The 27,994-nt window shown below is 44.2% G+C and overlaps 1 protein-coding gene and 1 long non-coding RNA gene across 3 annotated transcripts in view; one reads left to right on the top strand and one right to left on the bottom strand.

Moving 5' to 3' along the window:
- CPLX1 (complexin 1) overlaps nt 1-9,634 on the top strand; it is a 161,578-nt gene extending 151,944 nt beyond the window's left edge. For both annotated transcript variants that reach the window (XM_079959876.1, XM_079959877.1), the window contains exon 4: nt 3,132-9,634. In XM_079959876.1, coding sequence (XP_079816002.1) covers nt 3,132-3,329 — 198 coding nt within the window. In that variant the 3' untranslated portion in view covers nt 3,330-9,634. The remainder of the gene's footprint in view (nt 1-3,131) is intronic.
- LOC307206555 lies at nt 4,570-11,613 on the bottom strand. The gene is made up of 2 exons (XR_013834333.1): nt 6,313-11,613; nt 4,570-6,218 (listed from the first exon to the last, which is right to left on the bottom strand). It is a non-coding gene; the product is annotated as an uncharacterized lncRNA (long non-coding RNA).
- Nucleotides 11,614-27,994: the final 16,381 nt, after the last annotated feature.

Here is a 27,994-nt window from a genome sequence, read left to right as displayed (position 1 = left end):
GAATGTCTTCTTCTGGCACCTAAACTATTATGAAGTATTATGAAGGCACCAGCCGAACCTCCCTGGGGAGGGCATTCTACAAATGGGGGGCCACTGCAGAAAAGGCCCATTCTCATGTTGCCAGCCAGATGGGCGGGGTACAAATAATAAATTATTATTATTATTATTATTATTATCCAGAGCTCTAGTGGAGGAGGAACACAAAGAAGGGTCTCAGAGGAACTGGAGTCATGTTGAGTGTACCTTGTTCCCCGGTGGAGTTTATGAAAAAGTGGAGTTGAGTTATTGACACTTGGCTGGTCACATTAATGCGGGAGGCAGTTACAGCAGACCAGCTGTCAAAAGAGCACCTGCAACTTACAATAGTCAGTCCAGGGAAAACACTGAAGAGTTTGTCCCAGGATAATCCTTTGATCCCTTTGTAAATCCCATGTAATTTTCTTTTTTTCTTTTTGAAGCTGCTCATTCTCGTCGAGTGTTTTGCTAGCTTTTGCGGAGAGTTTGTCCATACCAGTTACCCCGCGAATCATGTATATTGAATTTCATCTTGATTCCAGCACGTGGCTTAATTAGAATGCAAAAGTGAAAGGGAAGGTGGGGATCATTCGGACAAAGCAATTACTTTTGGATCAGATGGATGAGTTCTTTTGCAGGAGATAATCTGACACCCTCTGTGCCCTTTCGCTCGTGAAGTGCCTTCTTAATTCAGCATAACTGAAATGGCTTGGAGTGGCCAAAAGCAGGTCATTTCCCTAGCTATAGATTTTCACGTAAGTCTGAGCTGAAGGGATCTGGATTGCTAACTGATTTCATTTTTTAAATGCTAGACTGTTTATTTCTAGGGAGTCCTTTTTAAAAAATATGCCAACATTTTATTATGCAACAGCTACATAGAATCATAAACTGTAGAGTTGGAAGGGAACCTGGGGGTAATCTAGTCCAACCCATTGCACTGCAGGAATCTCAACTAAAGCATCCATGACAGATGGCCATTTAACCTCTTCTTAAAAACCTGCAAGGAAGGAGAGTCCACCACCTTCCAAGGGAGTCTGTTCCACTGTTGAACAGCTCTTACTGTCACAAAGTTCTTCCTGATATTTAGTCGGAATCTCCTTTCTTGTAATTTGAACCCACTGGTTTGGGTCCTACCGTCTGGAGCAGTAAAGAACAAGCTTGCTCCATCTTCCTTGTGACAGTCCTTGAGATATTTGAAGGTGGCTTTCAAATCTCCTCTCAGTCTCTTTTCCAGGCTTAACATACCCTACAGCATTTCCCTTTTTATATAATGATGAAAGTACAGAAGCTGTTACATAAGGACACAGGAAGCTGCAAAGTCAGACCGTTGGTCCATCTACATTTGTACGGTCTACACTAGCTCTCCAAGGTTTCAAACAGGGAGTCTTTCCCAACCCTAGCTGTGGGCTCAAATGGGGCTGGAAATTCTCAACTGCTCATACCCAAAGTTAAAATCTAGCATAATTGTCAAACTTTGATTTTACCACCCAACACTGGTAGAACAACAACAACAACAACAACAACAACAACAACAACAACAACAACAACTTATATATTCCCCGTCCATCTGGCTGGGTTTCCCCAGCCACTCTGGGTGGCTCCCAACAGAATATTAAAACACAATAAAACATCAAGCCTTAAAAACATCCCTAAACAGGGCTGCCTTCAGATGTCTTCTAAAAGTCACATAGCTGTTTATTTCCTTGACATCTGACGGGAGGGGATTCTGCAGGGCAGATGCCACTACTGAGAAGGTCCTCTTCCTGGTTCCCTGTAACCTCACTTCTTGCAGTGAGGGAACCACCAGAAGGCCCTTGGAGCTGGACCTCAGTGTCCGGGTAAAACGATGGGGGCTAAGACGCTCCTTCAGGTACACAGGGCCGAGGCCATTTAGGGCTTTAAAGGTCAGCATCAACACTTTGAATTGTGCTCAGAAACGTACTGGGAGCCAGTGTCAGTCTTTTAGGACTGGCGTTATGTGGTCTCGGCGGCCACTCCCAGCCACCAGTCTAGCTGCCACATTCTGGATTAGTTGTAGTTTCTGGGTCACCTTCAAAGGTAGCCCCATGTAGAGCATGTTGCAGTAGTCCAAGCAGGAGATAACTAGAGCATGTGCCACTCTGGCGAGACAGTCTGCGGGTAGGTAGGGTCTCAGCCTGTGTACCAGATGGAGCTGGTAGACACCAAACTACAGTATAGCTGTCTTTGCCAACCTAGTGTCCTCCAGATGTTTTGGAACACAGCTCTCATCAGTTCCACTCAGCACGGGGCTTGTAGGAATCATAGTTCAACACATCTGGAGGGGACCAGGTTGGTGAAGCTTAAATTTTAGAGTTTGAAGGTATCTTGGGCATATCTAACCCAATTCCCTATGCCATGCAGAACCCATGCTTTAGGATACACCTACAGTGTCCCTGACAGGTGACGGAGGAGTTGGTGTTAGGTATCTCCAGTGAAGAAAAAGCTCCCTGCCTCCCCAAGGCTGCCCGTTCTACATCAAACTGCTCTTCCTGTCAGAACAGCTCTCCTAAAATGTAGCTTATTTCTTGCCATAGTCCTTCCCTCTGAAGTGACAGAGGGCAAGTCTGCTCCACCTTCTTCATGATCAGCCCTTCAGACATTCATCTACCCAAGGCAACTTGGAGAGTGTGTGATGAATAATTCTTCCCCAGAGCAGCCACAGAGAAGCATTCCATATGGTTGAAAATCCACTCAGTAAATTACCAGTTGGGTTGGGACTCCCCCCCCCCCCAGTCTTCTGTATTCAACTTTTGTGCAACCGAGCAGGGGATTAAGAAGGATTTGTTTCTTTATATAAATGTTCCTTGATTTTTAGGGGTCATGCCTCTTTCGTCAGCTTTGTCATTCAAGGCTGGCCTGACATTTTAAAGAGGCTGTTTGATTTAAAGGCTCAGCAATATTGACCACCAACAGGCCATGGCAGAGATGAGATCTTTGCAAGAAGCAAATATTAACATTCGGTACGGCATCCTCTCCTGCTTTAATTCCTGGTGTTAGCTGTGAGAGTGACAAAATTGTGTTTTTTTTTCCTTCCTTCCTTCCCTCCCTCCCTCTCCTTACTTCCCTGCAATCCTCTCCCCTATTCCCTGATGCAGTACGGAATAAAGAAGAAGGAAGAAAGAGAAGCAGAAGCCCAGGCTGCTCTGGAAGCCAATGCCGAAGGGAGTCTGACACGTCCAAAAAAGGCCATCCCCCCTGGCTGTGGCGACGAGGACGAGGAGGAAGAGGAGAGCATTCTAGACACCGTTATCAAATACCTGCCTGGTCCCCTCCAGGACATGTTCAAGAAGTAAATGGCTACAGACTGCCAGTCTGTCCGTGGACAGTAAAGGAAATGGATTTCCCATTGACCAAATGGGGAATTTATACTTGCCACACATCACGCAACCTCTCCCCACCCACAGCTCCAGCCCCTTGCCATTTACTCAAGCCCCACCCCGACCCACACCCTCCTCCCTCTCCCATCCATCCCTTAATTTGTACATATTCACATCTAGTCGATGCCTCTAAGTGGATGTAAAGATGAATGAGCTGCAGTCTACACAACTTTTTATTATTATAAAGCCATAGTTCTGCGTATGTTAAACAGAGGCAGGTGTACATTAAGCAGAGGAAAGGGACTACAGCATGCTCGTTTTCGTCTCCCAGCAAGAGGGAGGGTTCACCCACAGTGAATGATAGGTGGTGTGCGTGCACACACACATGCACACACACACACACACCCCTCTTTATTGAATTTGTAATTAACAGAATCAAGGCACCCATTAGGATGCCCCTTTATAGGTCTAAGTTGAAAGTACTCACTGTTTTTGGATAGAACCACCTTCCTCTTTTGGGTGATGGGGGCGGGGCAATGTCTGTGAAATTCTTCCCCTGTCCAGTAACATTGCCCACCCTCCTTCTCTCTTCCAACTGACTTGGTTTGCCCTCAGCAACATCACCACATAGACAAAACTGATCTGCTGCATAATGTAGTAATATTGCCATGTTCCCTGGGAGATGTTTGATTGGCTGGGATCACTTCCATGATTAATCTAAGCAACATTCCTCTCTTAGATTTGTCCTCAGCGATGCCACCAAAATGCCAAGTGTGATTGGCTACATAGCAATAGGGCATTGTTCCAGTGACCAGCCTGACTAACCCCAGAAGGCGATAGAGGCAGGTGGAAGTGGCAGATAAGCAGAGCAGCTAAGGGAACAATGGCCAGTGTCAAAAACAATGAGGGCCATTAATATATTCACAACCGCTGCTTTGGAACAAATATTTCAGCCTCCACAAATCACTACTTTTGGCCCCCAAATGGAAATGGGAGGATATTCGGCAAAGCCCTGCCCTTGTAGGGTGTCTCCAGCCCAGCTGAAATGGAAACACATGCTTGTTTTCTGCTATTCCCATTATTCCTCATCACTGATAAGAGATAATGTCGAAACTGGACCATTCACTGCCCATAATTCCAGCCCAGATGTCAGTGGAAGAGCTGCATTCAACTGCACTTTATAAGAAAGCATCTACGTGCCTCAGAATCTTCTAGGCAAGGGTCTTGTAGCCTTGAAAACAGCCATAATAGGAAGCTAGCGAGGAAGTTTCTTGACAGCACAATCCTATGTATGCCTGTCAGAAGTAAATCAGAATATCAGAGAATTGTGGAGTTGGAAGTGACCTCGAGGGTCATCTAATCCAACCCCCCTGCAATGCAGAAATCACAACTAAAGCCACCATAGCAGGTGGCCGTCCAACCTCTGCTTAAAAATCTCCAATGAAGGCACTTTTAGTATGGAGAAACTTACTCCTCCCAGGTAAGTGAATATAGAACTACAGTTTTGGCTTGCAATGTTCTGCCTTCCCTTTCTAGCTTAACAAAAGTCGGCCAGTACATTTCCTCTAATCTATAAAGTCTCCAGCTTGTTTGGAGACACTTGGATCGTCTGCACTATCCAGTCAACTCACGTTGAAGCCCTCAAGTTGTTTTTCATGGCCAGATGGGGAGGGCTAAAGGAACCATGCTTCCTTGGAGATACAGAGGGTCCCTTGGCTGAATTTCCAAGGTCTTAAAAAACGAAAGCACACCTCTAATGCTTTATTTAACAGAGAGACTGGGAGCAGGAGAAGTGCACACTACAATATTCCACCCTGTTGTTCATTTCAAAGCGAACCTGCTCCAAGTTGGTGGGTACTGGTCACTTAAACTATTATTAAAATGTAGATATGAGGCTTCTCTGCTTTGTATTGGCTTGTGATAGGCATCCTTCTTCGTACCCTCTTCAGAAAATAAATGGGTATGAGCCTTTGTCCAATGACAATGGCCAATTTTTCACCTGGGAAACTGAAGTTTGAAAACGCTGGCTCCTATCCCAAATCAGAGAAGGGCCATAGTTCACTGGCGTAGCAATACTGCAGAGGTAAGAAATCCCAGAGGGATTGGGGGGGGGTTCTGTTTGAGATCTGGGATAGCTCTTGCTTAGCCAAGAAGGCAATATGGAACTAGATGAGCCAAAAGTGTTAAGCAGGTGCAGGGAGATTCTCTCTTGGTGCTTTTGCTTTCTAGATACTGTTGGCTTTCTAGATACTTCACGAGATCAGCTTCTGCACTCCGGCATTTATTCTGTCCCAGGGCCAGAACTGAGGTTACCTTGCTAGTGTGGTGGAACTCAGTGTTCATTGTTTTCTGTGTGTAACATTCCCAGGTCTGATCCTGGAATTGGAGCTGAAACACATGGTCAGCAGGACCGTGTGAAAAGCCTGTTTGTCGCTGGTCTAGCTATACCTCTACTGGTAGCCAAGGAAGTGGGAGATTGATAGGGGGCTTCAACTTGTGCATTGAGGCTTTCCCCCCTCCTCCCTGTGTGTACTTTCCTTGCCCCCTAAATTGTCTGGGATGGTGTAAGGAGAACCCCCAGAATGACACACAGTGGGAAGAGGATCATTCAATTTTGCAAGCTGATACGCTTCTGCAGATGGAATTTTGTGACTGAATTGAATTCCAACCTGAATGGTTGAATAGAAATCTTCTGGCATTACGGCCCACCAGAATAATGGGTGTCGCCCTCATTGGCCCCACGCTCACTCTCACATTTCCAAAGGGCTGCTTCTACTTGCATTGAGGCTGAAGGTCTGGAGCAGGGGTCTAGCTGTGCACAGATCGGTTCCCCCCATGATTTAGAATCACACAGGGAGTCCAGTGCTCATGGGTAGAGGGGGGTAAGGATGGAGCAACAGGGGTTGAGCCAGAAAATGCCTTTAAATATTCAAATTCCCCACCTGTATTCCAATCTAACAACAGATATATAATGTGAGCCTGCAACTTGTGAAGCTCAGTCCTGTTATTGAAAGTTTCCCAGTCTGAATGGCCAAATCTGCATTGGCCCCAGAATTAAAGCTCAGTTGGAAATCAGCCAAGCACTAAGTCAGTTTCGCCAGACAGTGGCAAGACCAGCTGATGAAATGAGCAGTCATATTGAATGTGTGTGTGTTTTAAAAATAAGATTTATTAGCACCCAGCATCCTAAGGTGTGGGGTGGCAGGTGTGGGGTGTTGTTCATTGCTTTGCTGCGTTCTAGTTTGGCATATTGGCCATACCTATTGTACAACGACAGATTAATTTCCAAAATGTTGACTATCGTTATATATCCATAATGCCAGAAAAGAAATTTTAAGGATATGCTATGTCCAGGCAGAACAACTCCATTCTGAAGCCCCATCTAGATCAATGTTTAAAAAACTGACTTAGAGCACATTGCTTAATCCAGTTTAGAATTTTGTTATTTTTTGAAAACAACAATAACCTTACCTTCATATTTCCACAGATAATACTAGGTATGTTTTCCCTTGAATCCCAGCAGTTTGGGGGTAAGGTCACAATTTTTGCATTTATAAAACATATGCCCCATCTAAGGTTCAAAGACAGGTGGTTTATGACATACTGAAACCCTTACAAAACAAACTTATACTTTAATTATTTTAATTTTTTTTTTAAAAAAACAAAACCCTACAAGTATAGAGAATAAGAGAAGAATCAACAGCAGATACAAATACAATACATCTAACATTCCTGGTCTTCACAGGGCCACAAACACCCTCTGAAAGCGTTTGCTTCTCTGCCATCTTCTTAAAGCAGTAAGGGAGCAGGTTGAATGTGGCTTCTGGGCCAGGTGTTCCAAACTGAGAACACTGTTTCTGGTGGCCAGCATTTCTGGTCAAAAGGAAAGCCCCACCAGATAACCTTATGAGAGGAAAGTGGGCTTGTCATGAAACCTGAAGTAAACATTTCATTTTCAGTGAACTGGTAGTGTAACGAGATTTAGGGTGTCTGCATTCCCTCACTGTGTTGTCTTACTCACCCCTCCATGCCAGCAAAAGGCTGCTGAGATGTCCTACCACTTTCTTTCCCAAATGCCAGGTCTCAAGTTGAGGCCGCAGGTTTCTGAAACCTCATCTATAGCATGAATATGAGCTTTCTGTTGGCATGTGCCAATGTCACTGGTCTGGTTTCCTCCAAAGAATCCTGGGAAATGAAGTCTGGTAAAGGTGATGAACATTCCCTGACAGTGCTTCCTTCGCTTCCGCTAACCCTGCTCACAGAACTGAGATTCCCAGGGTTCTCTGGGGGAAAGTGATTCCTCTTATACCTATTAGAATCTGTAAATGTGGGGTGTGCTCTTATTCAAATTCTCATAGTGACTGAGCCTTTGGCTGTTTGGGCAAAGGAATCTTTATTCTTTCATCAACCATGAACCAGTGTATTGTCTATCTACAACCACTTAGGCAAGGTTTTCCCTATTAAGGACCAGTTCACACAAAATCTGCCCTTGCTGAATATTGAGTTCACTCGGTATGCCTTCCAGCTGGTTCTGTCCATAGCAATGCTTTTCTCTGGCTGATCCAAGAAATACCAATCTCTTTTCAGTCCACAGTGTCCCACCTTGCAGAAGAGCAGTTGGGCAACTGATTTACCCTACGGCCAGCTTTGCAGCTTCCATTCTGCATGCTGGCCATATGCACCTGCTTGACTGTGGCCCAAAAAAGGAGATTAAGGCTGCAATACTAACCATATCTACTCAAAAGTAAACCCCATGCAATGGGGTTTGCTACTCCAGGTTTAGTGGAGTTCAAACTGCAGCTATAAACATGAAGAAACAGAAATAGTTCTATATGAGGTGTACCCCTGATTCTGGCCCATTAACAGAGACATATATTTAAATATTTTATTTTTCTAAGAATAGAGGCAGGCATGCTATTCTGCTAAAAGCAGAGCGAGTGAATTTCTCTCCAATGATGTTTCTATAGATGGGATTGAAGCCACTGGAATCGCATAGTAGTATTTTTTTCCTGGCTTGTTCCATTTCAGGCAGCAGGTAGCTTCTCAAAGTTATGAATGTTCTCTAACGTTAGGAGAAAGCCCTTGCACATCCAAACCTAGCACTCCAGGCAGAAAGGTTCTAGCCAGACAATCTTCTTGATGTGCTGCTTTTCAGCATGCAAGGATTTTATTTTTTTATTTTTTGAGATGGGGTTGTATTCAGAAATGAGATTCTCCCATCACCTGTTGAAATATGAACTGGTACATTCCAAGAAGAACTCTTGCCACCTGGTTTGGCTGACCAGATCGGCCCTGAATCAATGGCCAGGAGCAGTGCTCTACAACTTTAAGGTCCCTGGCCTCCAAAGTGCCTAAACTGCTGTCAACACAGTCACAATGGGCACTTCCCTTCCCTGAAATGAAATGTCGGCACAACCCCTCAGTTCTTTGCTTCTGGTATCTATGGAGTTGAGGACCACTAATAAAACACTAACACCTAGCACTCGGGAACTTGATGGGCACAAGCCAACACCAAAGAGAAGTGTGATTCTTTGCTTGGGTTCTGAATATCTCTTTCTCCTTCCACAGCATTATTATTATTATTATTATTATTATTATTATTATTATTATTAAAAAGAATTAAATCACAATATGTTCAATCTCAGGTATATGGGTTTCTTTTTTTTCCTTAAGAAAAAAATAGTTTGTATTGATATGGAAAGCTTCGGCAAGTTCCCCGTTTCTGCATTTTGTTCACCTCCCTCTCCCAAAGCCTTTCTGTTTTATTTTTAAACAATCAATAAATTAAAGCAGCATTAATCAAAAGGCCTTCGCTTCCGGGGGAAGCCAGGTGATTACGAGTGAGTTTGGCATTGAGCTTCATGCATATATCTTTAGAGAAAGCCATATGAAATCAGACTGCAATATTCATTACGAATGCTATTCTGTGTTTTAAACGAACCAACGAACAAACTTTGCATTGTGTGCTAAATCCCTTCGGCATTTCTCTGTCTATGTTTCCGGTACAATATGTTAGCTTAGTTTCCATCTGCCCAGTCCTTCAAAATACCAGTGATGTTCAGTACATCAATCGAACAGGCTCTTAGAACCAATTGTTGTTAGGAATTCCATTGTTGTGATCTGAATGTAATGTCCTATGTATCTCTCTGAACCCGTTTACCTGTATCCGTTTTATTCTGTGTTAACCAAGATTCCGGTTCTATGTGCTCAGTCAGCAACATCTTTCAGTAAATGTCTTTTTAAACAATGCTTGTTTTCACACTCGCGTAATACTAATAATACTAATAATAAAAAAGCGCAGAACACTAACTAGATGGGCATTTTCTAATAAGTGAAATGAAACAAACCAACAAAATGCTCTTTTTTTCCCTCTTCGGAATGCATGCAGCACCTTCGGAACCAGCCAGAAGGTGACTTCAAGTAGAGACTTTGTGAATGTAAATTCTGTTTGTAATCTGCCTGCTACCTTTTCCTGCATGATGTGGGTTCAATGGTACAATGTTCTTTTCAAATGGAATCACAGCCAATAAACAACAACAACAAACAAACAAACAAATGGTAATAATAAAAGTGATTTCATCCCTCTCTCTCTCCCCCCCCCCCATGCTTACTTGTGGAATTCCTATTAGGAACTAAGAATATACGACTCGCCAAAACATCCCATGATTCAAAATTAGGGTTTCCAACCAATGGTACACTTTATAGAAAACTGCAGCCGATCCCAGCTCTCTGGTGAATGTATTTGTACAATGCCTGTGTATCCAAACAGCCATGGTATTATTTTTATTAATCAATTAATCACATTCCACATATATGTCTCAAGGTGATGTACGTGGTATAATAGAAACAAGTATTTAAAAAAAGAAGTTTAAACAGCACAGAAAATTACAGCAAATGAATAGCGAAACAATAAATGGAAATGCCCCATGTCAGAGACCTATTTATCCAGTTGGTAAAGCTTGTCAGAACAAAAAATGTCTTCAGCTATTTCTGGAAAGGGATGCTGTTGTACAATCGTAGATTTATAGAGTTGGAAGAGACAACAAGGGTCATCTAGTGCAACATTATGCAATGTAGGAATCTTCCATCCAATGTGGGGCTCAAATCCATAACCCTGAGATGAAGAGTCTCATGCTCTACCTATAGAACAGGAGCAAATACTTCTTGGTTTCATTCATATGTTGCATTTTTAGTAAAAGGTAAAGGGACCCCTGACCATTAGGTCCAGTCATGACCGACTCTGGGGTTGCGGCGCTCATCTCGCTTTATTGGCTGAGGGAGCCAGCGTATAGCTTCCGGGTCATGTGGCCAGCATGACTAAGCCGCTTCTGGCGAACCAGAGCAGCGCACGGAAACACCGTTTACCTTCCCGCTGGAGCGGTACCTATTTATCTACTTGCAGTTTGACATGCTTTTGAACTGCTAGGTTGGCAGGAGCAGGGACTGAGCAACGGGAGCTCATCCCGTCGCAGGGATTCGAACTGCCGACCTTCTGATCGGCAAGTCCTAGGCTCTGTGGTTGCATTTTTACCTGTACCCTAACATCGCTGTCTAGCTGTAGAGATGTTAAAACTGGGACATATTAACAACATGTCCCGCTGCATCCAAATATGGACAGAGGTGTGCATTCAAATGGGCAACCTATTGAAAGCAATGAAATGCAGCAGCAGTCAGTGAGAGGGGTGGCTGTGCACACATGGCCTCTTGGCAGTGGCATCACTGCTGCTTACCAGGAGGGAGAGTAGGTGGCGCATGGCAGTGAGAGGTCAGCGCTGTGCAGGCACATTGGGACAGTGTATGGGGCTGGTCTGGATCGGAAGATTGGGGAATGCAATCACAGGGAGATCAGCTCCTAACAGAAGAGGAGGGGGAATATTCACCACCCTCACCCCCTGCTTCCAGTGTTTCCAGAAGCAGAGAGACAGGCAGACACAGAAGCTGCACAGTTGAGAGAGGAGCTACCCAGCTATGAGATAGTCGCTAAGCAACCAGAAGGGAGGGAGCAGCTGGGCAATACATCAATCAAGAGTGGGGGGAACTCCCTCCCTCTCCCCAAACTTGGAGGTCCGAGTGTGTCAGAGAACAAAGGAGAAGCAGGGGGGAGGGACTTCCTGTTGGCACGTTTCTTACTGCGGAAGTGAGGAGGAGTCAGAGTAGGCAACTGATATCCTTGCAGAGGGTTGCCTGTTTGTCCTTACAACATAATGCTGTAATAAAAGGACTAAATCTACCAAATACCCATTACTTCTTATCGGTGAGCTACTAGAAGGGAGAGGGGAACTCCCATACTTGACAGAAGTCCAATTGTGATCAAAGACCAGACAGCAAAGTTAACAACAACATATGTGTGGTGGCCTGGGAATCTGATTCAGAGGCTGAACCTGTGGAATCCCAGCCTGCACAGGAGTCCCCGCCTCCAGGGCCAGCTGAGCCGGGGCAGGGCCTTGAATCTGAAGCGCCTGCACCTGTGCCGGATCCTCAGGAGCAGGCACCAGATGAATCCACTCTGGCTCTGGTGGTGATTGAGGACCCATTGCCTACAGGTTCACCTCTCCCAGCCCTGTCAGGGGAAGGTGAGGTTGCCTCTGGGTCCAGTAACCCTCCAGCCTCTCCTGAGCTGCAGAGGCTCAGGGCAGAGAGGCGGAGGGAACTAAGTGCTCTCAGGAGGAGTGCTCGCCTTAAGGCCAGGAGAGGCGGGTCACCTGTGGGCCGGGACTGCCCCTGGCCTCAGAGGAGATAAAGGCCAGTCAGCCCAGGCCCAGGTTGCGGGAGCAACGGCATTGGAAACCTGTTTCTGCCAGCACCCAGATTTGTTCTTCCGGAGTTCCCGACCTTGCCCGGCTTCTTGCTTTGGACCCCGCTTCCCCCTTGGTGGACAGTCTCCAGACCCTCGGCCCAGGACCAAACTTTGACCACGCCTCACGGTAACCCCCCCCCCCCGGGACCAGCACAATATGCCACATCCGCATCAAGAAATAGAATTAAAAATTCTCTATAAACTCATTTACATCAAAAAAATAGCACTTCTTCAGCTGATGTCTGTATTCCAGAGATTGAAATCAGTACTCATTCTTCGGCCATCACTGTCACTGAGGCCTGTCTTGTTCTCGTTGCCATAACACAAAATTTCACAACATGCCTGATGATATCCAGATCTTTTAGGCATTCAATAAAATTCCCTATAAACAAGCTGAAAATAGAGACTCCAGTACAGTCATACCTCGGGTTACAGCCGCTTCAGGTTGAGTTTTTTTCGGGTTGTGGACCGCCGAAACCCGGAAATACCGGAATGGGTTACTTCTGGCTTTCGGCGGTCACGCATGCACAGAAGTACTAAATTGTGCTTTGTGCATGCGCAGAAGCCTCGAATCGCAACCCGCACATGCACAGACGTGGGTTGCAAACGCTGCGGGTTGGGAAAGTGCATCCCACATAGATCACGTTTGCAATCTAAGCATCCACTGTATATATCGCAAAGCAGGGATGTGTGAAAAATAGCAAATTAAAAATTAAGAGTCAAAGTCCAGGAAAGTTTGGATATACACATATGTTTTCAAGAAGTGTTTAAAGGTCCTTACTGCATAAGCCTCATGAACTACGCAAAGGAGGGCATTCCAGATGGTGTTGGCTATGACCAAAGAAGCCTGTTTTTGCAATGTCACTGAGGGCTTATTCACACATAGCTTTTGACCCCTGCTTTCCAGGCACAGTTTCGCACTTTAAAACTCCATGACTAAGCAACCTCGGCCGATGGCACTTTGGACAGGCACCCACTCGCACTTTGCTGGGGGGGGGCTCCAGTCCTTCCCACCAACACCATCAGAGTGACCCTACCCCCACTGGAGCAAAGTGGGGCCGCGCTGAGCTGCCTGCCTGCCCATGCAGGGGGAAACCCGGCCAGCCGACGCACTCCTTGGCGGGCAAAGAGAAGCGCTGGGCCAGGCTGTGCTGGGTTCGTCTGCAAGGGGGTCACCTGGCACACACACCCAACTACACCCCTGTATCCATTTTCCAGCCTGAAGCATTCCCTGCAAAAACCTGAAATACAGTGGTACCTCGGATTACAGACGCTTCAGGTTACAGACTCTGCTAACCCAGAAATAGTACCTCGTGTTGAGAACTTTGCTTCAGGATGAGAACAGAAATTGCGTGGCGGCAGTTGGAGGCCCCATTAGTTAAAGTGGTACCTCAGGTTAAGAACAGATTTAGATTAAGAACACAGATTCAGAACGAATTACATTGGTACTTCAGGTTACATACGCTTCAGGTTACAGACGCTTCAGGTTATAGACTCCGCTAACCCAGAAATATTACCTCAGGTTAAGAACTTTGCTTCAGGATGAGAACAGAAATTGTGTGGCGGCAGCGCAGCGGCAGCAGGAGGCCCCATTAGCTAAAGTGGTGCTTCAGGTTAAGAACAGTTTCAGATTAAGAACAGACCTCCAGAATGAATTAAGTTCTTAACCTGAGGTACCACTGTATAACAAATGGCAATGCAGGTTTTCAGCAGATTGCCCTTTGTTCCGATTCAGCGGTAAAGAACAGGTTTACATGGGGGAAACTCTGCAGCAAGGGGATGGGTGCTCAGAAATGGAGCTTTATAGCATGGACCCTGCCTGGAAAGCTTGGTGGGAAGGCGAGTGTGGATAACCCCAAAGCAAAAATCATGAAATAACCTGCAAGTTCCCTTTGGAAGGTCTTATAAATCGGCTTGGTCTGTATTGACCTACTGGGCATACTGGTCCCCAGTTGTTTAGGGATTTAAATGTCAGCAACGAAACACTAAAGGTGGTTTAGTAGTTAGAGGGCAGTCACTGCGGATGATACAACAACCAGTGCCAGATTTATGTATAGGCTAAGTAGGCTAAAGCCTAAAGGTAAAGGTAAAGGTAAAGGTAAAGGTAAAGGTAAAGGTAAAGGTAAAGGTAAAGGTACCCCTGCCCGTAAGGGCCAGTCTTGCCAGACTCTAGGGTTGTGCGCTCATCTCACTCTAGAGGCTGGGAGCCAGCGCTGTCCGCAGACACTTCCGGGTCACGTGGCCAGCGTGACAAGCTGCATCTGGCGAGCCAGCGCAGCACACGGAACACCGTTTACCTTCCCGCTGGTAAGTGGTCCCTATTTATCTACTTGCACCCAGAGGTGCTTTCGAACTGCTAGGTTGGCAGGCGCTGCGACCGAATGATGGGAGCACACCCCGCCGCGGGGATTCGAACCGCCGACCATGCAATCGGCAAGTCCTAGGCGCTGAGGTTTTACCCACAGCGCCACCCGCTAGCTGAAGCCTAGGGCCTCTAAATCTAGGGGGCCTCGCCAGCCCACAGCTACCCAGCGGGCAGTCTCCCCTCTCCCCAAAATGCACAATTTCAAAAACACCATAAAAATACAATAATTTAAAGAGTAAAAAACCAGCATACAGAGCTGGAGAGAGCTTTGAATTCCTTCAGTTCATTAGTATTGTTTCCTTCCTTTGTGTTGTAACAGCATGCATGAAGTACACGATAATAAAAGATTGCAAAACAGCGATTTTGATCATTAAAAACAACAAATTAAAACAATTTATTATTTATAGCCTTCTCTGTGTGCAAAACCAATGTTGATACATAAGTCCAAAAATAAATTGCAATGAAATAATCATGTTTTTCACTGCCATAAACACTGCAATTCAACACCCTGTATGAATAAAAAGGCGCTGTAACCTTCCAACAGATTGACTTCACCCCAAAGGAGCACTCCTCCATGGTCTCCTGAGACAGACAGATGTCAGCCAATAAATAAAATTGCTTAGAAGCTGAGGCAGCAACATCTTGCCATGACTACATATACCTAAATAAATCCAGATTATTTTTGTGTGGCGTTGTACTGAGGACTGCCTATGATCCTCCAGAATGGTAAATTATTGCATGAAAAGAATGAGAATATAGCCATATGTACAACCTCATTGGGATGCAGGTGGCGCTGTGGTCTAAACACTGAGCCTTGGGCTTGCTGATCTGAAGGTTGGGGGTTCGAATCCCCATGACGGGGTGAGCTCCCATTGCTCGGTCCCTGCTCCTGCCAACCTAGCAGTTCAAAAGCACGTCAAAGTGCAAGTAGATAAATAGGTACTGCTCCAGCGGGAAGGTAAACGGCTCTTCCGTGCGCTGCTCTGGTTCAATTTATGCATTGTTTCCCACTACAAAAGGACCAGAAAGGATTTACAGTGGTACCTCGGGTTACATACGCTTCAGGTTACAGACTCCGCTAACCCAGAAATAGTGCTTCAGGTTAAGAACTTTGCTTCAGGATGAGAACAGAAATCATGCTCTGGCGGCGTGGTGGCAGCAGGAGGTCCCATTAGCTAAAGTGGTGCTTCAGGTTAAGAACAGTTTCAGGTTAAAAACAGACCTCCGGAATGAAATAAGTACTTAACCCGAGGTACCACTATACAAGCAGAAAAAAATCACCAAGGTTAAAACACATAAACATGTTCAAAACATAGAATACAAACATTTATTTTATATCCTGCCATTCTCCCAAGCCAGGCACCAGCAGGGAGCCGTGACAGAAGGCTATGGCAAAGCACTGTTATGACAAGAATTTTAGAAATATCCCAGGTCATCGCTCACATGATTCAAAGCTACCCCATGAAGGAAAAGAACACTACATATATGAAACTAGCATGTTGTGAATGCATGTTATTATTATTATTTTTTTAATAATATTTATTAAATTTTAGTTTAACAATAAAATACATAGATAATAACACAATTTTTTCCAATATCCACATTTCATATTCATCTTTGGACTTCCTCACAACCCTTGTTCCTGCTTTCTAAACTCATAAATTTTACCAGCAAATTATTAACTTGGTTTAATTCATATAATATAATTTTCCAATATTAAAATCTCAAATTTTAGGATTTAACATACTCTTATTGAAACTTAATCATAAAATGTTACTTATCCAAAATTTATCTTTTCGTCTTCCAATTAAATTTAAATTTATATTCTTTATACCTAATTTGTTGAAGCCATGTTTTTGCTAATCTTACATCTTTCTTAACATTCATACAATTTACAATGTTTTTGTAGATAGTCCTTAAATTTCTTCCAGTCTTCCTCCACCAGTTCTTCTCCCAGGTCTTGGATTCTGCCATGTTGTGGATGCATGTTAGACTAGAGCCCTTCTCCACAGCACCTACTTTTCTAGATGCAGGGAACTTTCTTTTTTTTCTTTCTGTACGGAAGAATCATAGAATCATAGATTGGGAGGGAACCCTGAGGATCATCTAGTCCAACCCCCTGCGATGCAGGAATATTCAGCTGTTCCATACAGGGATCAAACCTGCAACCTTGGTGTTATCAGCACCATGCTCTAACCAACTGAGCTAGCTTCCAATCTGCATGCAACCTAACGAGCCTTCTCCTTGACAGGCTAGCTTTCTATGTGCAGGGGATTTATTTAGACCAGCTATCTGAAATATGGGACGCGGGTGGCGCTGTGGGTTAAGCCACAGAGCCTAGGACTTGCCGATCAGAAGGTCAGTGGTTCAAATCCCCGCGACGGGGTGAGCTCCCGTTGCTCAGTCCCTGCTCTTGCCAACCTAGCAGTTCGAAAGCATGCCAGTGCAAGTAGATAAATAGGTACCACTCCGGCAGGAAGGTAAACGGCATTTCCGTGCACTGCTCTGGTTTGCCAGAAGTGGCTTAGTCAGGCTGGCCACATGACCCGGAAGCTGTATGCCGGCTCCCTCAGCCAGTAAAGCGAGATGAGTGCCGCAACCCCAGAGTCGGTCACGACTGGACCTAACGGTCAGGGGTCCCTTTAACTTTACCTATCTGAAATATAAGGGTTCCACAGTAGAACTAAGCCCCCACAGAACGATTTGACTGGGCTTTTGTGACCTTGGCAGGCTGACAGCTGATACATTGGCTCATGAAGAAGTCTCTCCTCCATTTCAGCCCTTTCGTGTGCACTGGGGGTTCTGTACGCACAAGAAATTTAAAACCCCTTTCTTTCAAATAGCTCCAGAAGCAGGTGGCACAGAAAAACAGCCTGGGGGCTTGTCAGACCGGTCAGGAAGAATACATGTCATTATGCCACAAGCATACAAGACTGAATTGAGTTTCTATTATTTCAGTACCTCACCTGCAGCCACATTTTCAAATATTAGACCTTACCATGCAAGCACCACTGGCATGTCAGCAGAACCTCCTTCCAATTATGTGACTTTGGACAAGATACAGTGCAGAAATTAAACAATGTAACATATATCTTAACATAGTTTCATAGCTTCTTTGGACTCCCTCACGTCTCCCGCTCCCACTTTCTTCATTATAAAATTTTACCAGCAATTTATTACCTTGTTTAGATTTTATATCCCATAAATTTAAATATGATCTAATGATTCTCCAGAACTTTATATTTTCCTAAGTCTCTTATCTTCATAATTCCATCTAAGTTAGTGGTGCCAAATTGTTTATGATCTAGCATCCTTCTTAACATTCAACCAAATTACAATGTTTTTGTAAATAAATCTTAAATTTCTTCCAATCTTCTTCAACCCTTTCCTCTCCCAGGTCTCGGATTCTGCCAGTCATCTCAGCCAGTTCCATATAGTCTATCAGTTGCATCTGCCATTCTTCCAGTGTGGGTAAATCTTGAGTTTTCCAATGCTTGGCGACGAGTATCCTTGCTGCCGTTGTTGCATACAGGAAAAAAGTTCGGTCCTTCTTTAACACCCTCTGGCCGACAATACCCAGAAGGAAGGCCTCTGGTTTCTTAGGGAAGGTGTACTTAAATACCTTTTTCAGCTCATTATATATCATTTCCCAGAAAGCCTTCACTCTAGGGCACGTCCACCAGAGGTGAAAGAATGTTCCTTCATTTCCTTTACATTTCCAGCATTTGTTATCAGACAAATGGTATATTTTTGCAAGTTTAACTGGGGTCATGTACCATCTATATATCATTTTCATAACATTTTCTTTCAAAGCATTACATGCACTAAAATTCAACCCAGTGGTCCACAACCTTTCCCAGTCCTCAAACATAATATTATACCCAATGTCCTGTGCCCACTTTATCATAGCCGATTTGACCGTTTCATCTTGTGTGTTCCATTTTAACAGCAAGTTATACATTCTTGAAAGCACCTTAGTCTTAGGCTCCAGTAATTCCGTTTCCAACTTCGATTTCTCCACCTGGAACCCTAGCTTTTTGTCACTTTTAAAAACCTCTTTAATCTGAGCGTAATGTAGCCAGTCTCGCACTTTATCTTTCATAGAATCATAGAATCATAGAATCATAGAGTTGGAAGAGACCACAAGGGCCATCGAGTCCAACCCCCTGCCAAGCAGGAAACATTTTCATTTTCTCCAAACTCTGCAATTTCCAATTGTCTCCATCTTTTTCTAATATTTCCCAATATTTTGGCCATTTGGCCTCCATATTGAGTCTTTTTCGGGCCTTAGCTTCCAAAGGTGAAAACCACCTTGGAGTTTTATTTTCCAATAGGTCTTTATATTTTGTCCAGACATTAAACACTGCTTTTCTGACAATATGATTCTTGAAAGTCTTGTGAACCTTAACCTTGTCATACCATAAATATGCATGCCACCCAAAAGCATTGTTAAAGCCTTCCAAATCCAGTACATCAGTGTCTTCGAGAAGTAGCCAGTCTTTTAGCAAGCAGAAAGCTGCTGATTCATAGTACAACCTTAAGTCTGGCAGGGCAAAGCCCCCTCTTTCTTTAGCATCTGTTAATATCTTAAACTTGATTCTGGGCTTTTTGCCCTGCCAGACAAATTTAGAGATATCTCTCTGCCACTTCCGGAAGCACTCTGTTTTGTCCACAATCTGTAGTGTTTGAAACAAAAACAGCATTTTTGGCAATACATTCATCTTGACAGCAGCAATTCGGCCTAACAAGGAAAGTTTCAATTTTGTCCAACTGTCTAGGTCTCTCTTAATTTCTGTCCAGCATTTCTCATAATTGTCCTTAAATAGACTCAGATTTTTTGCTGATATGTTCACCCCTAGGTATTTTACTTTTTTAACCACATTTAGTTCTGTCTCTTTCTGAAACCGTTCTGACTCTATATCTGTCAAGTTTTTTCCTAATACTTTAGTTTTTTGCTTGTTTAACTTAAATCCCGCCACCCGACCAAAATCTTGAATCAGTTGTAGTACTCTTTTCGTACTAGGTTCTGGCTCCTGCAAAGTCAAAACTAAGTCATCTGCAAAAGCTTTAAGTTTATATTGTTTCTCTCCGAGCTGAATTCCTTCCACCAACCAGTCCCCTCTAATCATATTCAAGAGCACCTCCAGAACCGAGATAAATAGCAAAGGGGAAATAGGGCAACCTTGTCGTGTTCCTTTTTCAATTTTGAACTCTTCTGTTACCACATTGTTGACTATCAATTTAGCCTTTTGTTCTGAATAAATTGCGTCAATCCCATTTTCAAAACCCCGTCCCACTCCCATCTCTTCCAAATTTCCCTTCATAAATTTCCAAGAAATATTGTCAAAGGCCTTCTCCGCATCTATAAAAATTAACACTGCTTTTGTGTTTATATTTGTTTGCAAGAGTTCCAAGATGTCAATAATGTTCCTTGTGTTAGCAAACAAATGTCTACCTGGGAGAAAGCCTGCCTGGTCCTTATGAATTACTTCATTTAGGATTTTCTTAAGTCTACTTGCTAAAATGTCTGCAAATATTTTGTAATCCACATTTAAAAGAGAAATGGGATGGTAGTTCTTAAGTTGTGTCTTTTCAGCTTCCGATTTTGGTATCAATGTGATAAAAGCTTCTTTCCACGATTCCGGCGCCTTCTTCCCCTCCATAATTTCATTGCTAACCTCCATCAGTGGTTGTATCAGATAATCTTTCAGTGTCTTATAGTACTTGGAGGTCAGCCCATCTGGCCCTGGAGATTTGCCCAATTGCATGTTCTGAATGGCTTGTTCGATCTCTTGTCGTGTTATTTTACAGTTCAGGATTGATCTATTTTCTTGTGACAATTTTGGTAGTCCATTTTTTTCCAAAAATTGTTTAATCTCGGCCTCGTCTTGCGGCCCTTGAGTGTATAATCTTTTGAAATATCTCTGGAAACACTTTCTAATGTCCACAGGGTTCTGAATGTTTTTTCCTTCAATCTCTAAATTTGTGACTGTATTTAGTTTCTGTCTCTTCTTCAACTGCCAAGCTAGCAGTTTTCCACATTTATTCGCCGATTCAAATGATTTTTGTTTCATTAATTTAACTTTCCACTCTATTTCCTGGTTTATCAATTTAGAATATTGTGCTTGATAAAGTTTAATTTCTCTCAGAATCGGCTGTGACTTCGGGTTTGATCTTAACTTCTCAAATTCTTTAATTTTCTCCAAGATCTTATCTTTTTTCTCATTTTGTAACCTTTTCTTTACAGCATTCTGTTGTATCAAGAACCCCCTCATCACGGCCTTACTTGCGTCCCAGATGATTCTTTTTTCCACCGTAGTGTTCAGATTTATCTCAAAATAGTCTTTCAAAACTTTTTGGGCCTTCTTAGTGATCTCCTGATCTCTAAACAAATTGTCATTCATCTTCCATCTAAAGGAGCCGGTTGGTAACAGTGTCATGCTCATCTTTACTGCATTATGGTCGGAGCAGGTCTTTGGGCAGATTTCTATCTTTCTGGTCTTAGGTGCCAGACCTCTAGATATCCATATTTGGTCGATTCTTGTCCATGTCAGTTGGGCTTCAGAAAAGAATGTTCCCTCTCTTCCTAGGGGGTTCTTTGTCCTCCAGATGTCAATCAAGTCCATATTGTCTGTCAGTTCAAAGAAAGTCTTTGGTAGTCTGCCATCTTTTGTGACCTTTTGGCTTTGTGATTTGTCCATGTTAGTTGATACGACCCCATTCATATCGCCCATCATAATGATGTTGTCATAGTCCAGATAATCCAGCATACACTCATGCAACTTCTTGTAAAATTCCGATTTCCCCTCATTTGGTGCATAGATTCCTAATATCAGAAGCTTCTCTCCTTGATGTTGTATCTCAATTGCCAAAATTCTTCCATGTTCATCTTTAAATAAGAATTTAGGTGACAGGCTCTCCTTTGCATAGATCACCACTCCTCTCTTCTTCACTCGATCCAAAGATATAAATTCCTGGCCTAATCTTTTATTTATTAACACTTTTCTATGGAGCCTAGTCACATGAGTTTCTTGCAAGCAAACAATGTCCAATTGTTCTTTTTTTAATATATGAAATATCTTCCTCCTTTTTTCCGGGGAATTGCCTCCATTAATATTCCAGCTCAGAAGTTGCAGAGACATCCTGGATAGATTTGTTATTTTTCTGGGGGTGGTATCTTTTTCTCTGGGTCTTCAGGCTCCAAGGATGAAGGTACAGCAAGTGCTCCAGGCCCTGGAGGTGTTTCAATTCCTTTTTGAAGGTCCTCTCCGTAGGCGGTCAAAAATTTGTCTTTCTCTTCAAGTGTTTTAATTTTAACCTTCTTCCCTCTGAAGGTAAAGGATAATCCCTGTGGGAATTCCCACCTAAAGATGATTGAGTTACTCCTTAACAATCTGACCAGTTCAAGATAGTCAGATCTAAGGTCCAACAGTTGTTTCGGGATATCTTTATAAATTTCAACTCTTCTGTCCAAAATGTCCAGTGACTTTCCGTAGTGTAAACCCAATATCTTGTCCCTTTCCTCCTTCGATCTCAAGGTTATCAAACAGTCTCTGGGCTTGTCTTTCTTTGCAAATTTTCCAAGCCTAAAAGCTGACACAATTTTAAAGTCCTTTTCCTCTATAGGCCAAAACTTGGAAAACTCTTTGGTCAAAAACTCAGCTAAGTTTCCTTCTTCAACTTCTGGTATTGACCTTATCCTTAGGTTGGTTTCCCGATTCCGAAGTTCTATCATAGATAAGTACATCTGTTGCTCTCCAACCTGTTTGCCGAGATTACCTCTTGTTCTAAATGTTCAACCCTTTGGCTAGTAGCCTCAGCCAATTTACGATTTTCTTCAGTGGCCTCAGTCAACTGCCCAATTGCCTGCACGTTCTGCACAACCTGTTCGGTTATCTTGTTTAAGCAAGCTGTATTTTGATCAATCTTGGCCGTTTGCGCGTGTTTCTTTAATATAGTTTTAGCTACCCATTTGTAAAACACAGAGATTAAATGGGCCTCGTCGTTTCCTGGTGTTTTGTGTTTATAACTGTCATAAAGTGTTTTGTACACCAAAGTGCTCTGTAAATTATTAGTAATTGGAACGCAGGCCTGTCATTTGCATACGGTGTTAATGGAACGTGCAGCTATTCTATTCTATTAAGGCTTACTGAATCCGAAGCAGAAAATGGCCAAGCAATAAGATGAGCAAGTTACTCGTTGGCAATCATAAGCTAATGCTGCTGTTCATAGTTCTTTTGTGTGAGGAGATGAAGTCAAATTAAACCTGAGAAGGCTGGTGACTTGGGGGTATAGTACGAAATTTCATTTTCTCATGGTTTTTTAATGATAGCTTAACTCCACGTTTCTTCCGAAGTAGCTCAGGACGGCATACAAGTCACAACTCCATCTTCACATCAACAGATGGGACGCGGGTGGTGCTGTGGTCTAAACCACTGAGCCTCTTGGGCTTGCTGATGGGAAGGTCGGCGGTTCAAATCCCCGTGACGGGGTGAGCTCCTGTTGCTCTGTCCCAGCTTCTGCCAACCTAGCAATTCAAAAGCATGCCAGTGTAAGTAGATAAATAGGTACCGCTCTAGCGGGAAGGTAAATGGTGTTTCTGTGCGCTTTGGTTTCTGTCACGGTGTTCCATTGCATCAGAAGTGATTTAATCATGCTGGCCACATGACCCGGAAAGCTGTCTGCGGACAAACGCCGGCTCCCTCGGCCAGAAAGCGAGATGAGTGCCACAACCCCGTACTTGCCTTTGACTGGACTTAACCATCCAGGGGTCCTTTCCCTTTTACCTAGTCAAGTCACAACTCCATCTTCACTTCAACAGATTGATCGAGGAGGCTAAGAAGCAATCGTGACTGGTGACGCTGTGAGCTTCATGGCTGAGGGAGGACATAAACCCAAGTCTCCTTGGTCATAGACTAAGACTATAGACTATAGCAAAACTTGGTGATGCTCTTCATAGTTCCTTCACCCTCAGAAGCTTAGGGGATGGTGAGCCAGAAGATGGCATTCTGTGTGGTGGCCCCTAAGTTGTGGAAGCCCCTTCCCACAGAGTTACATCTGGCACCTTAATTAATGCAGCCTGCTGGCTTTTGATGTTTGAAGTGCACAAATTTAGAATCCTTTAAAGAAGACTGGAAACCTTTTCTGGTCTATTTAAAAAGTTGTTTCATATATGTGAAGACCACAGCAGAGGTTGAAGCGTAAGAAAACAGCAGAGTATATTAAGAAACACATTACAGAGGATGAAAATAAGTAAGACGAAACCTTAAAATGTAATTGTATGCAATTTGGGTTGTAAACACTGATGTTGGGTGAGTGGGAAGTCACTGGAATACAACTGTTGAGTAACACATGTAATTTTCAATATGGAAAAAGAATAAAATATTATTTATTTATTTATCCTCAGCATAGTTCTTGGATGTTCCTTAGTTACTGAGTTGGAACTTTAGCACTTATCTTCTATATGTTAATTATACATTTGTATTTGCATTTGTTATACAGTGGTACCTTGGGTTAAGTACTTAATTCGTTCCGGAGGTCCGTACTTAACCTGAAACTGTTCTTAACCTGAAGCACCACTTTAGCTAATGGGGCCTCCTGCTGCTGCCGTGCCACCAGAGCACGATTTCTGTTCTCATCCTGAAGCAAAGTTCTTAACCTGAAGCACTATTTCTGGGTTAGCGGAGTCTGTAACCTGAAGCGTATGTAACCTGAAGTGTATGCAACCCGAGGTACCACTGTATTACAATCATTTTAAACAGGCTCAGAGACAAGTGTATAGAATTTAAAGTTGGATCCCAACTTTTTGTTATGTGATTATATGACGGTGGGGAAATATTAGATGAAGGGCATTGTGCAGATCAATGGCCCCCTGCAATATAACTTACAGCGAAGCAGACGATGAATAAGTTAAAATAAGATGAACCCAAGAAAAGAATAGAACACACCGTGTTCTTCCTTTTTTAAGGATTAAAGGGTGGGGTCAGGAAGACCTTCCACGTACTTTCTTAGTCCTTTTAGGAAAGGGAGAAAAAGGAAAGGCTCACCCCACGAAGGAGGCTGTAGCTTCTTTAAAACAGATTGCTGAAGGTGACTCTTCCCACATGTACCCCTTATTGATCCTTTGATACAGAGAAAGCTGCAGTTCAAAGCATCTCGCACCCTCAGCAGGAGATTTCCTACTTTGAAGTACCAGAAATACAGGCGCTTGATCTTCTTTGGTGAACCAGCGCAGGCATTCGTTCCAGTTGCAATGGAAAGGGATGTTAGAAGTGGAATTTAGCACTAAGAACATCTCTTTCTACATATATACGGATTTATACCATGATCGCTTACACAGCACCCACCAAGGGGTGGGAGCGAGCCTAAATTAGTCATTTTGAAGTCCCGATTCAGTCAGGAGGACAGGTTGGTCATCACAGCAACTTAATTTGTGTGGACAGGTGGAGTCCCCAGATTCCGAGCGGTCCCCCCTGTCATGTGGAATAACGACGCAAGACAACGTGCTATGGGATTGAATTAGCCACAACTTTATTAAATTTCAAATGTGGGTTGACCTTGGCTCAGGCAATGGGCGTTCTCCCTCCCCAGTCCCCAGCCGGGGACCTAGGGAGCATCAGGGTTATCCAGTGTTTGTGTGGGGGCTGGGCCGGCTCTAGAGAACATATGTTCAAGCAGAGATAGCCGCCCCCGTTACGCCGCCGCCGCAGGGGAGAGCAATGACGACCTTTCGGCGTACGGTCAAAGCCTCCCTTCAGAAACCCCTTTAACGGGGAACCCTGGTATCGCCGCTGCAAAGAGGAAGATGGACTAAAGGATTCCGCCCAAGGGCTGATAGCGCCAAAGTTGTGACGTTTTGCTACAGGAAAGGCGAAACCTGCCAATGCAGGGAAATTCCTTTCCGGCCCTTTAACAGCGACCTTAACGTAGCAGCGCCCACATACCTGTGAAGAAAAGTTAACCTGCAAAACTTGTGAAGAAAAGTTAACCTGCAAAATAAGACATTAACTGATGGTGGGTAGAGTGGCAGAAGCTCTGGAGCCAAGTGAGGATTCCCAGGTAAGATCCTCCCTCTATTGTGTGGGCAGGTAATCCCTCCCCTACCTGGCCTGGTCTCCTTGGCAACGCTTCCCCCAGGTGGGATTGGACAACTGACTGGGGTAGGCGGAGACCTCCAGGTATCCCACCTGAGGGAAGGCAAAGCCAAGCCTATGCTGATGGAGCCGCTCCAGACAGTGGCGTAGCGTGGGGGGTGCAGGGGGGGCCAGTCGCACCGGGCACAACATCTGGGGGTTAGGGGTAGGGGTAGGGTTAGGGGGCACAAATCCACGGTTAGGGGGCGCAAATTACTTGCCTTGCCCCGGGTGCTGACAACCCACGCTACGCCACTGGCTCTAGATCCAGGGGCTGGGCGTGCCCACGCAAAGGGCGCCCCCCGTTTTATGTGGGGAGCGGTCATTCTTTTTTCAATTAAAAATGCAGTAAAATGGCTACATACAAATTCATTAAAACAGAGAATATGGCACAGAACAATACATTGGACTACTGCAATGCGCTCTACATGGGGCTACCTTTGAAGGTTACCCAGAAACTACAACTAATCCAGAATGCAGAAGCCAGAGTGACTGGGAATGGCTGCCTAGATCATAGAACACCGATCCTGAAAGACCTACATTGGCTCCCAGTACATTTCTGAGCACAATTTAAAGTGTTGGTGCTGACCTTTAAAGCCCTAAACGGCCTCAGCCCTGTATACCTGAAGGAGCATCTCCACCCCCATCATTCTGCCCAGACACTGAGGTCCACCGCCGAGGGCCTTCTGGCAGTTCCCTCACTGCGAGAAGTGAAGCTACAGGGAACCAGGCAGAGGGCCTTCTCGGTGGTGGTGGCCACCCTGTGGAACACCCTCCCTTCAGATGTCAAGGAAATAAACAATGATCTGACTTTTAGAAGACATCTGAAGGCAACCCTGTTTAGGGAAGTTTTTAAAGTTTGAATTTTATTCTGCTTTTAGTGTTCTGTTGGGAGCTGCCCAGAGTCACTGGGGAAAGCCAGCCAGACAGGTGGGGTATAAATAATAAATTATTATTGCTATTAATGTTATATCCCACTCATATGACTGGGTTGCCCCAGCAACTCTGGGCAGCTTTGATTAAACTGTTAGCATGGGCTTAACTAAAAGTTACATTTGTTGAAAAATTTTGACAGATTTTTCTTGGGGTCAAAAGAAAGTAATTTAAAACAACTGTCGTTGAGATATTTCATTCTGAATCCAGGCATGTCAAAAGTCTAGCCCAGGGGCCACTTGCAGCCCCCGGGCTGGTTTCAAATGGCCCCCCAGGCAATTTTGAAAAAGCAATCTCTTGCGGCCCCCGAGCGCCTGCTCACCAAAGCCATTTCCTTTTTGCGGGCTCATTACGAGCTCTCCCCTCCACACAGGCGAGTCCCCAGCTGCGTCACCCCTTGGGCTTGCCGATCAGCAGGTCAGTGGTTCAAATCCCCACAACAGAGTGAATTCCCATTGCTCTGTCCCAGCTCCTGGCAGTTCGAAAGCAAGCCAGTGCAAGTAGATAAATAGGCGAGAAGGTAAACGGCGTTTCCGTGCATTCTGGCACTTGTCACGGTGTCCCTTTTGTGGCAGAAGTGGTTTAGTCATGCTAGCCACATGACCCAGAAAGCTGTCTGTGGACAAATGCCAGCTGCCTCGGCCTGAAAGCAAGATCAGTGCCACAACCCCATAGTCACCTTTAATTAGAATCATAGAATCATAGAATAGAATCATAGAGTTGGAAGAGACCACAAAGGCCATCAAGTCCAACCCCCTGCCAAGCAGGAAACACCATCAGAGCACTCCTGACATATGGTTGTCAAGCCTCTGCTTAAAGACCTCCAAAGAAGGAGACTCCACCACACTCCTTGGCAGCAAATTCCACTGTCGAACAGCTCTTACTGTCAGGAAGTTCTTCCTAATGTTTAGGTGGAATCTTCTTTCTTGTAGTTTGGATCCATTGCTCCGTGTCCGCTTCTCTGGAGCAGCAGAAAACAACCTTTCTCCCTCCTCTATGTGACATCCTTTTATATATTTGAACATGGCTATCATATCACCCCTTAACCTCCTCTTCTCCAGGCTAAACATGCCCAGCTCCCTTAGCCATTCCTCATAAGGCATCGTTTCCAGGCCTTTGACCATTTTGGTTGCCCTCCTTTGGACACGTTCCAGTTTGTCAGTGTCCTTCTTGAATTGGACTTAACCATCCAGGGGTCCTTTATCTTTACCTTTTACCTAATTAGGCCCTCCAATGTTTTATTCAAGTTGGCATCCCTGGTCCCAGCAGCCCGTAAGAATCCTTCTAACACTGCTTTTATTCTGTTTATTTTTTAAATTGTTGATATTATCATTGGTATTAGCTGTTAGTTTCTGTTTGCCACTGAGCAGCTGCTAAGAGTCACAGGACTCTGTTTAGATTCCAGACACATTCC

Source organism: Podarcis cretensis, assembly GCF_951804945.1.
Source record: "Podarcis cretensis genome assembly, chromosome: 17".
In the NCBI taxonomy this organism is placed as follows: Eukaryota; Metazoa; Chordata; class Lepidosauria; order Squamata; family Lacertidae; genus Podarcis; species Podarcis cretensis.
This window is presented reverse-complemented; position numbering and strand designations above follow the sequence as displayed.